Source organism: Anolis sagrei, chromosome 2 (assembly GCF_037176765.1).
Source record: "Anolis sagrei isolate rAnoSag1 chromosome 2, rAnoSag1.mat, whole genome shotgun sequence".
In the NCBI taxonomy this organism is placed as follows: Eukaryota; Metazoa; Chordata; class Lepidosauria; order Squamata; family Dactyloidae; genus Anolis; species Anolis sagrei.
The window spans coordinates 168,266,539-168,282,621 of NC_090022.1; the positions used below are offsets into that span (position 1 = coordinate 168,266,539).

At 40.7% G+C, this 16,083-nt stretch overlaps 1 protein-coding gene across 1 annotated transcript in view; it reads left to right on the forward strand.

The window, feature by feature from the left end:
- Positions 1-3,033: 3,033 nt before the first annotated feature.
- Positions 3,034-16,083, forward strand: part of LOC132767969 (ovostatin-like) — an 85,235-nt gene continuing 72,185 nt past the window's right edge. The window contains exons 1-6 of the mRNA XM_067464075.1: positions 3,034-3,234; positions 3,737-3,920; positions 8,042-8,198; positions 10,941-10,993; positions 11,886-11,906; positions 15,519-15,687. Coding sequence (XP_067320176.1) covers positions 3,167-3,234; positions 3,737-3,920; positions 8,042-8,198; positions 10,941-10,993; positions 11,886-11,906; positions 15,519-15,687 — 652 coding nt within the window. The 5' untranslated portion in view covers positions 3,034-3,166. The remainder of the gene's footprint in view (positions 3,235-3,736; positions 3,921-8,041; positions 8,199-10,940; positions 10,994-11,885; positions 11,907-15,518; positions 15,688-16,083) is intronic.

Genomic DNA, 16,083 nt, shown 5'->3' on the forward strand with positions numbered 1-16,083 from the left:
CCCAGCAGTACTAAACTGTTATCTTAGGAATGTACTAGATTTTCCCAGGGTTGATTCTCAGCCAAAAGTTTTAATTGTGTTTCAGGAATGCTTCTAGCAGCATGAAAATTGCTGCCTCTTCTGATTATGGTTCTGAAATATATGCAAAATAACCATCAAGTTTCTCAAAAATCATTTTCTTGCACTCTCTCTCATTCTCTACCACCACCACCCCCTCCCAATCCTTAGGAGTTACCCGAAATTTTATTATACTCAACTTGTTTGAAAATTCTAGCATTGATATGACTTACTATAATAACCTTGTTGGAAAATCTTTAAAATATGCATATAATTAAAGAAGGGTGGCAAATATATGGGAGTTTTTCAAGACTGAAATACTCAAGGTGCAATTGCAAAAAGTGACAACAAAGAGAAGAAAATAAGACACCTGCAAAGAAGCTCGAATGAATGTCCAAAAAACTTCTAGCTGTGCTAAGACTCAACAGAGACATACACAAGAAGTGGAAAAAGTGGGGTAATGCTAACACACGATAGAGAAAAGGCAGAACTACTTAATGCTTTCTTTGCCTCGGTCTTCTCACAAAAAGAAAGTCATCCTCAACCTCAGCAAGATGGAGTGGATGAGGGATTGGGGGAAATCCAACCCCAAATTGGGAAACAAGTCATCCAATAAATCCTGGCCGCTCTAAACGAGTTCAAGTCCCTAGGGCCAGATAAAATACACCCAAGAGTATTGAAGGAAGTAGCAGAAGTCATTTTGGAACCATTGGCAATCATCTTTGAGAGTTCTTGGAGAATGGGAGAAGTTCCAGCAGACTGGAGGAGGTCAAATGTGGTTTTGAAGAAGGGAAAAAGGACAACCCAAACAATTACCGTCCGGTCAGCCTCACGTCAATACCAGGCAAGATTCTGGAAAAGATTGTTAAGGAAGTGGTCTGCAAACACTTAGAAACAAATGCGGCCATTGCTAACATTCAACATGGATTTACCAAAAACAAGTCATGCCAGACTAATCTGATCTCTTTTTTCGATAGAGTTACAAGTTGTGGTAATACAGGGAATGCCGTGGATGTAGCATTCCTGGATTTCAGTAAGGCCTTCAACAAGGTCCCCCATGACTTTCTGGCAAACAAACTAGGCAAAACTACGGTTAGGTGGATCTGTATTTGGTTAAACAAACCCAGAGGGTGCTCACCAATGCTTCCTCTTCATCCTGGAAGTGATAAGTGGAGTGCCGCAGGGTTCCGTCCTGGGCCCAGTCCTGTTCAGGATCTTTATTAATGACTTATATGAAGGGTTAGAAGGCATGATCATCAAGTTTGCAGACAACACCAAATTGGGAGGAAGAGCCAATAGTCCAGAAGACAGGAGCAGAATTCAAAACAATCTGAACAGATTAGAGAGGGGCCAAAACTAACAAAATGAAGTTCAACAGTGACAAATGTAAGATACTCCACTTAGGCAACAAAAAAAATGAAATGCAAAGGTACAGAATGGGGGACGCGTGGCTCGAGAACAGTACGTGTGAAAAAGATCTTGGAGTCCTTGTGGACAACAAGTTAAACATGAGCCAACAATGTCATACGGTGGGGGAAAAAAGCCAATTGGATTTTGACCTGAATAAATCAGGGTATAGTGTCTAGATCCAGGGAAGTCATACTAGCGCTCTATTCCGCCTTGGTTAGACCACACCTGGAATATTGTGTCCAATTTTGGGCACCACAATTGCAGGGAGATATTGACAAGATGGAATGTGTCCAGAGGAGGGCAACTAAAATGATCAAGGGTCTGAAGACCAAAACCTATAAGGAGCAGCTTAAAGAGCTGGGCATGTTTAGCCTGAAGAAGACTGGGAGGAGACATGATAGCCATGTATAAATATGTGAGGGGAAGTCATAGGGAGGCGGGTGCAAGCTTGTTTTCTGCTTCCCTGGAGACTAGGACGCAGAACAATGGCTTCAAACTACAGGAAAGGAGATTCCACCTGAACATTAGTGACGAGATGCCAGTGAATGGTTACCGTAGTAATTGTGTATTAATTGTATATTAGATTAGGTTGTTAACTGTTTTATATTGGTGTTGAATTCTGCTGTGTTCTGTGTCTTGTGAACCGCTGTGAGTCGCCTTCGGGCTGAGAACAGCGGTATAGAAGCAAAATAAATAAATAAATAAATAAACATTAGGAAGAACATCCTGACTGTGGGAGCCGTTCAGCAGTGGAACTCTCTGCCCCGGAGTGTGGTGGAGGCTCTTCTTTGGAGGCTTTTAAGCAGAGGCTGGATGGCCATCTGTCAGGGGTGCTTTGAATGGGATTTTCCTGCTTATTGGCAGGGGCCCATGAGGTCTCTTCCAAATCTATGATTCAATGATTCTGTGATTCTAATTTACATATTCAGTCTTCAGTTCAGAAGTAATTCATTCAGTGTAGCAGATCAAAGTGCAGACACAAATGAGCAAAAGCAAATGTTTGCTGCGTGGTTTCCTTTCTATTTGGTTAATGTCACTGTTTTCAGATATTTTTGTCAATAGTACTGTTCAATCTACTGAGATGTCACTTCCAAGTTATTCAGTGCATTCTCAGCCAAGCAATGCACTGCAATTGTCTCAGGAACAAGGAAAGTTAAAAAATGTAATCAGGCGGTGTTTGTTAGGAGTTCTGAAAAGGACAATTGGTTTAATAGGTTTTTGTTTTCAATCAGTCTTTCATAAAACCCTATCAATTCTTCCGGAGCCATGGGGAGGCTGCAGCCGCTCCAAATTAAGCTAGTCTGACAGGATTGTTCTGTGATTTTTTGGTTTGATTGTTCTTGTTATGTCTGGTTTTCTTGCATCATGTTTAGACGTATGGTCCAACCTGTTCTTGCAACCTGGTAAAGATGTCAAGGCAGTCACAGCTAGTCATAATTGGGTGGTAGAGAGTGTTCTGATAGGCTCTGGAGGTGTCAGGGGATGGACATGGGGATGTAGTCATCCTTTGCTGAGATTATAAATCTGCCAGTCTCTAAAGGTAAAAAGACAGGGAAGGAAGAATAAGGCAGAGCTAGCTTATTCTCCATTTTGGTAGCTACTAGAAGGCATGTCTGAGGGCTGCTAAACCAGGCAATAACCAAACCTCCCTAACAAGAAAAGCCTTGCTCTGTTCCTTCTCCAATCCTTCAGAGGAACTATGTTTTGGCTAAAAGTCTTCCTTGGCATCTTTATCTTGCATTGTAGTGTGGCTGAAGGAAATGAGCTGTAAGATGCAACACATTTTTATATTTTTAATCATTGGTCTATATTTATATTATTATATCAGCTGCTTCTAAAATTTGGGAAAATAGGTCAGAATCAGATCAACATATCAAGTGAAAAGAACAGAAAGAGCCATTCTTATAACTTTTATTTATATTAATGTGTATTACACAAACAGATCATAGATAAGAGCAAGGAGCCCAGTTTTTCTCATTTATAGAGTGTGGCATGTCAGCATCCACTGCCAAAGCTCTATTTTTATCCAAATAGATGAGCCCATGTACTGAAGCATTGGAAAGAAGGGATATGAATTGTTTGCACTGCTACTATTTGTGTACGAACAGTGAAGTCTTCTAGCTAATAATAACTTTGTGTTCCTTCTGATTCAGTTAATCAAGGATGATTTTTTAGGGAGTAAATTTATCCATCCCAGAAGGCTCTGTTTTTCCACGTCATGGTTTGTTTTTGTTGGTAGGCACTAATACTCTCTTCTGGGATTTCACAGGCAATATCTCCTAGTAGTACCTTCCGTCTTGCAGAGTGCCTCCCCAAATACAGCATGTGTGCAACTTGTCAGCCTCAATGAGTCTGTGAGCCTGAATGTTCTTCTGGAGTACCAAGGACAGAACGTCACCATTTTGAAAGAGCAAGTGAGAAAGCAGAATTTTTTCAAGTGCAGCACCTTTCAGGTAAGACTCACTTTTAGGATACTTCGAAAGAAGTGTAAATGAAGAAAAAGAAGGAAACAGAAAAAGTGCATTGAAATTGTGAGGATGTCATATGGAGTAGACAAATGTAATAATGTCTAAGGCTTTCACAGCAACCCAATGTAATAAGGTTTAGCATGCTTTGAATCCATCTAATCCATTATTATTATTAGTAGTAGTAGTAGTAGTAGTAGTAGTATCTTGGAGTCCTCGTGGACAACAAGTTAAACATGAGCCAACAATGTGATGTGGTGGCAAAAAAAGCCAATGGGATTTTGGCCTGCATCAATAGGAGCATAGTGTCTAGATCTAGGGAAGTAATGCTACCCCTCTATTCTGTTTTGGTTAGACCACATCTGGAATATTGTGTCCAGTTCTGGGCACCACAATTCAAGAGAGATATTGACAAGCTGGAATGTGTCCAGAGGAGGGCGACATGTATAAATATGTGAGAGGAAGCCACAGGGAGGAGGGAGCAAGCTTGTTTTCTGCTTCCTTGGAGACTAGGACGCAGAACAATGGCTTCAAACTACAAGAGAGGAGATTCCATCTGAACATTAGGAAGAACTTCCTGACTGTGAGAGCCGTTCAGCAGTGTAACTCTCTGACCCGGAGTGTGGTGGAGGCTCCTTCTTTGGAAGCTTTTAAACAGAGGCTGGATGGCCATCTGTCAGGGGTGATTTGAATGCAATATTCCTGCTTCTTGGCAGGGGGTTGTACTGGATGGCCCATGAGGTCTCTTCCAACTCTTTGATTCTATGATTCTAGTAGTAGTAGTAGCACATTGCACTTGCCCAGAAATCCAATATACCACCTGTCACACCCAGCACTTTTTAATCTGTACCCATCACTGGCCCAGCCCTGGTTTTTACTGAGTAATGGTGTAATGTTTTGTTATTGCTTTATGTTTTAATTTGCTTTGAATTGTATTGTTGTTGTTATGCTGTTGTTGTGTTGAGGCCTTGGCCTTTGTAAGCCACATCGAGTCCTTCAGGAGATGCTAGCAGGGTACAAATAAAGTTTAATAATAATAATAAAAATAATAATAGTAGTAGTAGTAGTATTTATTTATTTATTTATTTGTACTCTGCTTTTTCTCTCCACAAAGGAGACTCAAAGCAATTTACAATTAAAGTATTTCAATACAATTTAAAACTACAAATATTAAAACAATTAAATACCTATGTTATTTTCAAAATTCACAGTCAAAGGCCAGTATTGTCAACTTTGACTGAATGGAATGGTTTTCCAGGGTTTCAGGAAGAATTCTTTCTGACTGTTAGTCATGGTGCCACTGTGATCTCCTAACCAAGTATTTAGTATAATTGATGCTACTTATCTTCTAAAAAAAAAAACCAGACAAGTTTAGGAAAGTTCAGGGTATTTTGGAAGTATCTAAAGTGTTTCATATATATAAAGTACTAATTAATCAACATGTATATGTTGAGGACATGTTTGGGAGCCAAAATTATGGATTTTTATTACCTAAGGATAAGTTAAGGGTCATTCTGTGGAGAGGGGAAAGCCCCTTGCCACCATAGGAATCCAGATGCTCCTGGTATTACCACCACCATTGCCCTGCCCTTCAAAGGTGCAACAAGCAGCACCATGTTATAGAGAGTAGAGGAGGTCACTGCTTCCTCTCGTGCGCCCCCCCCCCCAATGTACTAAGCTGTATCCTTTCACAAGTCTATTCAAAGAATTGATTTTTTTTTTTAATAATAGTGAATATACATACTTACCATTTTGAAAGAGAAAGTGAGAAAGCAGAATTTAGATAATCTGACCTGGAGAATTAGATAATTTGAGGAGGATTAGGGTCAATGTCTTGACTAAACTTTCTAGACGTATACATGTCTACATGCAGAATCTCTTTCATTGGTACAGTTTCTGAGAAATCCAACAAACCTGCCATATGTAGACTTTTGTTTTCTGTCAATGGGTGTTCAGGAAAGAAAGGAATGTAAGCATTCTCTTTGTTACAGCCTTATTTTGATTATTACTAAACTACAGTCTGCAAAGATGCAGAATGGGTGATGCCTGGCTTGACAACAGTCCATGTGAAAAAGATCTTGGAGTCTTTGTGGACAATAAGTTGAACATGAGCAAACAATATGATACTGCAGCTAAAAAAGTAAATCGGATTTTGGCCGGCATCAAAAGGAATATAGTGTCTACTAGTTTGAGGAAAGTCATGGTGCCTCTCTATTGAAGCTTAGGTCAGACCTCACCTGAAATACTGTGTCCAGTTCTGTGCATCACAATTTAAAAGAGATATTGACAGCTGGAAGGTGTCCAGAGGCGGGCAACTAAAATGATCTAAGGTCTGGAGACCATAAATCTCTATGAGGAATGGTTTAAAGAGCTGGGTATGTTTAGCCTGCAGAAGAGCAGGTTGAGAGGAGACATTATCGCCATGTATACATATGTGAAAGGGTGCCATAAGGAGGAGGAAGCAAGCTTGTTTTCTGCTGCCCTGGAGACTATGACTCAATGGAGCAATGGGTTAAAATTACAGGAACAGATATTCCACCTAGAATCATAGAATCATAGAATCATAGAGTTGGAAGAGACCTCATGGGCCATCCAGTCCAACCCCCTGCCAAGAAGCAGGAATATTGCATTCAAATCACCCCTGACAGATGGCCATCCAGCCTCTGTTTAAAAGCTTCCAAAGAAGGAGCCTCCACCACACTCCGGGGCAGAGAGTTCCACTGCTGAACGGCTCTCACAGTCAGGAAGTTCTTCCTCATGTTCAGATGGAATCTCCTTTCTTGTAGTTTGAAGCCATTGTTCCATGTCCTAGTCTCCAGGGAAGCAGAAAACAAGCTTGCTCCCACCTCCCTGTGACTTCCTCTCACATATTTATACATGGCTATCATATCTCCTCTCAGCCTGAACATTAGGAAGAACTTCCTGACTGTAAGAGCTGTTCAGCAGTGGAACTCTCTGCCTCAGAGTATGGTGGAAGCTCCTTCCTTGGAAGCTTTTAAACATAAGCTGTATGGTCATCTTTTGGGGGGTGCTTTTCCTGCATAGCAGGGACTTGGACTAGATGGTCCACATGGTCCCTTCCATTCTATGATTCTACATTTTGCTAGATTATTACTAGACCATACAGGCACTCCCCAAGTTTAAAATATCTGACTTACAAATGGCACATAGTTAAGAGTGGGGTGAGACAACAGGAAGTGAGAGAAATCTACCCAAGGAAGGGAAATTCACTCCTAGATGTGTTATCATAGGGAAAAAAGTGTCTCCAGTGAATTTTTCTCACCAATCCTTGTATCCACAACAAGCCTTTTTTTTTTTTCAAAATCCAGTTATCATAGGGATAGAATAATGAGGTCAAATCTTTTGAAAAGAACAGCAAAAGAAACACTGCAGGATTTGCTAGGTTATCCATAGCAGCTAATATATTATATATATTTTGGCTGGAGTTACACTTAAAAATGTACCTGTTGTGATGTACATACAAATTCAATTTAAGAATAAACCTATCTTGTTCGTAATTTGGGGGCTGCCTGCAATGTACATATGCAATGTACTGCCTTGTCACATGCCAACTCTGTCATGGCTCCCCCCCCCCCCCCCCCCCCATCACACAGGGAGAAGCCTTTTTATGGAATCTCAACCCATCTTTCTTTTTCAGTAGCAGCAGGGTATTTGTTCCAGTTCAGCCACGGAGCCTCTGAAGTAGTTCTCCGAGGTGTGATGGGAACCATTGGGCTCCGTGACTGAACTAGGAAAGCCCCCATCTCTGCTACCGAAGAAAGGTAAGTGTGAACTGAGCCATAGCATGGGGGGGGGGGGGGTTTAAGGGTTCAACCCCCCCCCCCAAAATGTGTCAGGTTTTTAAAAAAGGGGTTTACTCGTAAATTTTAACTTGTTAACCAATTCATGAGAAAAATCGGGTTTTTTAACCTGACACATTTGGAGGGGTTGAAGCCTTAAACCCTCCCCCTCCCCCCGGCTACAGGCCTGGTGAAGCGATCCATAATCTAAATGTGAAAACTGGAATCCTTTGAGTAAAATACAAAGAAAGTGCAAATAAGGGAATGCAAGAGTCCCTTATGTAATGTAATGATTTGGTCTTTTCCAAGGTGCCTTATGCCAGAAACAGTCCTTTGGCTTTCATCACTATCTCCTTCAAAGGCAGCACTCTTAATGAAACAGAGCGAAGGTCTGTGGCCATTCAGAACACAGGCAATGTGGTTTTCATCCAGACTGATAAACCTATCTATAAACCAGGAGAGAAAGGTAAGTAAAGCTCATGTCTCTATCATGTCCACAGCAGTTTTGGGGCACATGGAGACTGATGATGAATATCCTTGAAGTAAACAGTGATCACTCTATTATTCTAGTGCAGAAAACTGGGTCCAGAATTGTATGATCAGCCCAAGATTATTGTCTGGACAACTTTTTTGTGTCAGAAGCGACTTGAGAAACTGCAAGTTGCTTTTGGGGTGAGATAATTGGTCATCTGCAATGACGTTGCCCAGGGGACGCCCGGATGTTTTACCATCCTGTGGGGGGCTTCTCTCATATCCCCAAATGGGAAGCTGGAGCTGACAGATGAGAGCTCACCCTGCCTTGCGTATTCAAACCTCCAACCCTCAGGTCAGCAGTTCAGCCAGCACAAGGATTTAAGCCATTGCAGCCATTGTTTTCTGAACAACTGGGCCATTACTTTTCCATGGTAAATTTTGGGATGGAAAATTTCCTCCTGGGGGAAAAGAGACTGCTGAGGAACTCTCTGCCCCGGAGTGTGGTGGAGGCTCCTTCTTTGGAAGCTTTTAAACAGAGGCTGGATGGCCATCTGTCAGGGGTGATTTGAATGCAATATTCCTGCTTCTTGGCAGGGGGTTGGACTGGATGGCCCATGAGGTCTCTTCCAACTCTTTGATTCTATGATTTTATGATTCTATGACTAACGGGTTGATTTACCACCAGTCCCACTCCCCTCAAGTGAACATAGACAGCATAGATAAGACCTGGAAGGGTCTTAGTCATTCCTTGTAGCTATGATATCAAATGAAAGAAGGGAAGAAACACTCAAATCAGAGGTGTAAAGAGTGTTTGCTGCGGTCTGAGGTTGCTCCCTATAGTTTTTCTGTCCCCCAGATTCCTCAGAGTCACACAACCACACAAAAATCCCAACGAGAGTTAATACTGTTCCCCAAATAACTCAAAATCATCCAAGTCACCACTGAATTGCTGCAGTTTGAGTAATTTGTCCCATGTAACCCATTCACCCTCACCCCATCCCAAAAGTGTTTAATCTTGGTTGAAGAAAGGAACTAGAAATTACATTCCTGCCCTTCCAGGTCTTATCTATGCTGTCTACATGGATATTTAATTGAACACATTACATATTTCGCTCCAGGTATTTATGAAGTCTGACAACAATTTTTCAATATAAATCTTCCTTCAAGGACACTTTGAAGCAGAAACCATTTGAGTTCTCTTCAACCCTGTTGCAAAAAGGAATGGTTGACGTGTTTGTGGCATATTCCCAATATTATTGTTCCCAGAGACCTGGATGACAATCATACTCAGCCATGAATGAAAGCGTATGATGGGAAAAAAGTATGTTGTCCTATAAATGGAATCTGGTGACATGCCTAGGTCATCCTCATCACTTATTATCTGCCTGTAACCTATGTGACAGTCACCCATGAAGCCTGGGGGCTTAGTTTACCCTTGAATGTTCAGGGTAAACTAAGGTAAACTAAGCCCCCAGGCTTCATGGGTGATTGTCACATAAGTGATGAGGATGACCTAGGCATGTCACCAGATTCCATTTATAGGACAACATACTTTTTTTCCATCATACGCTTTCATTCGTGGCTGAGTATGATTGTCGTCTAGGGGTAGAGTCTTGGCGGTGAGTTTGCACATGACTGTAGAGACCTATTCTGGATCTGCATGGTCTTTCGAAGAGATGAAAGGCGGTCGTGACAAGGGTTAGCTTAACACGCCTTCCTCTTTACAAGTTTCTCCTTTTTGTCCTGTATTTGTGCCTCTTCAAAATCCACAGCACTGTTGTTGGAGCACTCGAGGACTATTTCGGTGTTTATTCCACATTTTTAAGGTTAGCTTTCGGCCCATCTTTAAATCTCTTTTGCTGTCGACTCACATTTCCATTCTTGTAGGACAACATAATGGAGTATTAGGCAGGTGACTCAAGAGGTCAGATACCTACAGGGGTTGGGTGAAAGTGGGCATTTAAAAACTCAAATTAACTTCACAAATTTGTTGTGTATAAAAATGGTAATGTGAGACAACTCTAAATGTATGCCAGAACCAATATTTGAACAAAAATATCTCAACTAATGAGCATCTACTATGTCTTGTTATTTCCTCCTGGAGTGTTGTTTTCTAGGGCTGGGCAACCACGGAAAAATTTGTTTCTAAACTCGATTCGTTTTTTGGGGTTTTTTGCGTTTCAATATTTAAAAGAATTCCGAAATTTTTATTTAAAAAAGTTCGATATTTACGAAATTTCGTAAAATTACGAAACAATACGAAACGAATATGAAACGAATACGAATCGATTCGTTAATGGCGGATGCGACCGCGCAATACACTAAAAAACCTCCATATGGGACAGGGGGAACTTCTGAAGCTTCCCTCTCCCTCTGTTGTTGACTATTGGTGTGATATTTATATTTTTTTTTCACTGATTAAACAAACAACAGCTATAAAACTTGCCCCAGACATGCGGAAATAATAACGAAACGATTTCAAAACGATTTCGAAACAAATACGAAGCAATTACGAAGCAATTACAAAATGAATTGAAAAATTCGTTTCGTTTTTAAGATGCTCCTGAATGGTTCAATATCGCTTCGTTATCAAAAAAATAACGAATTTTTAACGAATTACGAAATTACGAAATGAAACCGCCCAGCCCTACCTTAATTATAAACCTGACAGGCAATTGCTTTGTTTTGTGATAAATAAGTAAATTTCCCTCATAATCTTATCTTCTCCCTCCAGTGCTCTACCGAGTTGTTGCTTTGGACACAAATTTCAGACCAGTTCCTGAAATTGTAAGTATATGAAAGGGAGGAAGAATTTTCTCAAATCACTTTGTTTATTATTATTATTCATTTAGAAATCTAGAAAAGGGTAAAGTCCATTTACACTGCCTAAATGGTGGTTACAACATCACAGAAATATAACTGACATGTATATGCTAATATTTTAAAAGTCTTAAACAAAGCTAGTATGAAACATGGCTTCTCATGTATATTTAATTCTTGCATATATTTATATTTCCATATTTTTTTAATCATCTGATCAATTTTCCCCAGTTACAACTACAGATCAATGGATCAATAGATGGAACTGGAACTTGATCTATTTATTTGTACAAAATAGTGTCCGAAAGCAAGCAATCCAGGAAACAAATCAAATCCCAAAACTGTACATGAAGGTACAATGGCAGTCCCGAATTAGACAAAATTGCCCTACCCTCTGATTTTTATGAAAATACTACCACCCTCCACCTCAACATCTGTTGAAGAAAATTCTTTCAGGAATAAAAGATGGATGGTCTATGCAGTGTTTCCCAATTGCTATAATCTGCATTTCCTTCATCTGCAAATATCTATAGAAAATATAATTATGTAGCACTGATTGCTGACATGAAGTATATTTTTACATTATTTTCCTCCTTCCTATTTTGCCCATACAGCAGTATTCAGGCTGAAAATGCAAGTGTTTCTTGCTTTTAATTGTTATTATTGTCAGCAGAAGGCATCCTCCTCACCTTTTCGTTCTCCACCATTGAGACTTATGTCCAGACAGTGCAGTTTTTATCAAGTATTAGAGATCAACCCCATTCAAAGATTAGTCCATTAGATATTTGAGGTGTAGCTCTTTAAAGTTGTCAAAGCATTCTCCGAGTTGTAACAGTTCTTTCTCATTCATCTCTTCTAGTATCCTTTGATCATCATCCAGGTAAGAGACTCTCTGTTTTTGTTTCATATATGCATATTGTTATACATCTGATGGTGAAGAAACTCAAGCTGTTGAAATAGAGCAATTGAAGGCAGTCATGGATAGTGAAATCCAGATCGCAGATAGTGAAACTCACGTTGCAGACCCCAAGATCTTTGGGCACTGCTCTCTGTGGCTTCCTCTGCCATGACTCCACCTAAAGTTTATTAATAATTTGACCTGGGAGGGGAGGGTCACGCTCAACATCACTGACTAGAAGTGCTTTCACCCTGCGCAATTGTGACACAGTGATCCCACTTTAACTCCCACTTTTGGGTGACAACTGTGATTGATCAGTTGTCACCCCAAAGTGCTTGAAGCTGGTCATACCACTGCATTTTTGGCCATAAATCACTCTAGAGATAGATTTACCAAGTCAGATCAGGACATTTCAAGATCAGAATCAGAGACCATTTGTGATGCCATAATAATAGTAATAATAATAATTTTATTTCTTACCCACCTCTCCTCATGCGTTGAGGTGGGTTGCTAAAACACATGATAGCCATGTATAAATATGTGAGAGGAAGCCACAGGGAGGAGGGAGCAAGCTTGTTTTCTGCTTCCCTGGAGACTAGGACACAGAACAATAGCTTCAAACTACAAGAAAGAAGATTCCATCTGAACATCAGGAAGAACTTCCTGTGAGAGCTGTTCAGCAGTGGAACTCTCTGCCCCGGAGTGTGGTGGAGGCTCCTTCTTTGGAAGCTTTTAAACAGAGGCTGGATGGCCATCTGTCAGGGGTGATTTGAATGCAATATTCCTGCTTCTTGGCAGGGGGTTGGACTGGATGGCCCATGAGGTCTTTTCTAACTCTTTGATTCTATGATTCTATGATTCTAATGGAGCCCCCGGTGGCGCAGTGGGTTAAACCCCTGTGCCGGCAGGACTAAAGACCAACAGGTCGCAGGTTCAAATCCGGGGAGAGGCAAATGAGCTCCCTCTATCAGCTCCAGCTCCTCATGCGGGGACATGAGAGAAGCCTCCCACAAGGATGATAAAAAGATCAAAATCATCCGGGCGTCCCCTGGGCAATGTCCTTGCAGACGGCCAATTCTCTCACACCAGAAGCGACTTCTGACATGACAAAAAAAAAAAACCTAATCTAATTGGCCTGGTAATCTTTTCTATTACTGTTTTATTGCCCTGTCCTGCAAGCTTGGTCCCACAGCCAAGTTTTTATCATCTTTCTGAAGGACAGGAGGGAGGGGGATGATCTGATCTCGCCAGGAAGGGAGTTCCATAGCTGGGGGGTAATCACCGAGAAGGCCCTCTCTCTTGTCCCCACCAATCACACCTGTGAAAATGGCGGGATCTGTCGCAGAGATTAAGATCTGTCGCAGAGATTAAGATCCTCCGGGGAGGCCCTGCTTAATCTCTGCGATGGTTCATAGAGGGAGATGCGTTCAGACAGGTAAATTGGGCTTGGGCCGTTTAGGGCTAAAATACACATATTAAAATATATTTCCATGCAATACATATTAAAATACACAAAACAAAAATTAGATGTAGAATTGAAGCTTAAAATTTGTCATCAAAACTGTCTGGGTAAGCCTCCCAAAAGAGACAAGGCTTCACTTGTGTCTTAAATTCCATCGGAGCTCTACCAGCAGGTCGTTCCACAGTCTTGGGTTGGTCCCAGTGGTGTTAAAAAACTAATGATACAAGGAAAGGCCTCTGGTGATGTCATTCAGCACGATACATTATGTATCATGATCACATAGAGTGCACCATTGAAATAAGAACCACCAAGCCCAAGTAATGTTGAAAATGCATATACACACACTGAGTGTCTGGCTGAGAATCTTTTCCTTTACCTGGACAAGTCAGACCTGTAGTCTCTGGGGCAAAACAAATCCTACCCAGAAGCAAATGGAAGACGTCTTCCAATTTGTACTTTCAGAGCCTGGATATATCCTGGAGGCTTTTAAATAGAGGTTGGGTGGCCATCTATCGGGGTGCTTTGAATGCAATTTTCCTGCTTCTTGGCACGTGTTGGACTTCATGGCCCACAAGGTCTCTTCCAACTCGATGATTTTATGATTTCATTGTTTCTGTTCTTGATAACTAAGGCTGAATCTACATTGCCATATAATCCAGTTTCTGAATCTAGATTATCTGCTTTGAACTGGATTAAAATGAGTACACTACCATATAATCCAGTCCAAAGCAGATAATCTAGACTAAGAAACTAGATTAGTCCACGGTAGTCCATGCTCTGGTTACATCCCGTTTAGACTACTGCAACGCTCTCTACGTGGGGTTGCCTTTGAAGACGGCTCGGAAGCTCTAACTAGTCCAACGCTCGGCAGCCATGATACTAACAGGAGCGGAGCGCAGGGAGCATACAACTCCTCTGCTGCACCAGCTCCACTGGCTGCCGATTTGCTACCGTTGGCCTATAAAGCCCTAAACGGTTCTGGCCCAAGCTACCTATCCGAACGTATCTCTGCCTATGATCCCACCAGGACTCTAAAATCTTCTGGGGAGGCCCTGCTCTCGATCCCGCCTGCATCACAAGCACGGCTGGTGGGGACGAGGGACAGGGCCTTCTCTGTGGTGGCCCCTCGGCTGTGGAACGCCCTTCCCATGGACATTAGATCAGCTCCTTCGTTAATGGTGTTTCAAAAAAAACTAAAAACCTGACTGTTTGAACAGGCATTTGGATAAACAGTGCAATGAATACGATGAATATAGGAAAGGAATTATGGATGACGAATTGGATCACGACTCTAGTTACGAGATGTTGATGTGTTGTTATTGATGTGTCATTACTTTGTATACAATGCTGTTAATGGTTTTTAAATTGTATGTTGTTATGATTGACTTTTTGCTCTTGTTGTGAACCCCATTGAGTCGCTTACAGGCTGAGAAAGTGTGGTATACAATAGGCCTGGGTAACAACGGAAAAATTTGTTTTTAAAATCGATTCGTTTTTTGGGGGTTTTTGCGTTTCGTTATTTAAAATAATTACAAAATTTTCCTTTAAAAAAGTTCGATATTTACGAAATTTTGTAAATGTGAAAAAAATTACAAAACAATAACGAATCGATTTCCGAAACAATAACGAATCGATTCGTTAATGGCGGACGCGACCGCGCAATACGCTAAAAAACCTCCAAATGGAACAGGGGGAACTTCTGAAGCTTAATTAAACCAAAAACAACTATAAAAACCCTTAGAAAACCAAAAACAACTATAAAACTTGCCCCAGACATGCGGAAATAATAACGAAACGACCTCAAAATGATAACGAAACGAATACAATAACGAAATACAAAACATTTACGAAACGATTTAAAAATTCGGTTTTTTTTAAAATTGCTCCAGACTGGTTCGTTATCGTTTTGTAATTGAAAAATTAACGAATTTTTTAACGAATTACGAATTAACGAAACGAAACCGCCCAGCCCTAGTATACAAGCAAAGTAAATAAATAAATAAATGGCAACGTAGATGTTGCCTGAGAAACAAATAGAAATAACCTGGAACCACCAGCTGGTAATCACTAATCTATGTTCTTCTGCATCTCTTTGCTCCTTGTCTGAATTCCTCTTTATTTGTCCTTTACAGGATCCCCGGGGCAACCAAATATTTCAGTGGATAAATGTAACATCGGAAACTTCAATTGTCCAGTTATCATGTAAATTAATTTCGGAACCAATCCTGGGGGACTACCAAATCATTGTGGAGAAGAAGTCAGGAACCAGAACCTTTCATTCTTTTACTGTAGAGGAATATGGTAAATACCTGCACCTTCTGTTTTTAAAGGATTTGAAGAGTTCTGGAATTTATTTGTTTTAGATTTAATTGAATTTTCTCAGAATGTGTAGAGAAGGGACATCTTTTTCTTCAAAAAATAGTTATCTGTTCTTGGACTTCCCCAACTCACTGGAGAAAAACCGAATACAATACAACTGCAGAACTGTATACAAAATATTGTTCCCTTGCCATTAGTATTTTATGTGCTTGCACTCTAAATAAACTAATAAAAATATTCCAATTAGTCTGGTGAAGCTGGACAAAAGCGATATTATATATAACATATGTCCCACTTTCTGCTTTCTGGCAACAAAACAGTGCTTTACCCCGATCCCCTAAAGCATTTTAGAAAAAAAGAAATAAAATCCTTTGAAAC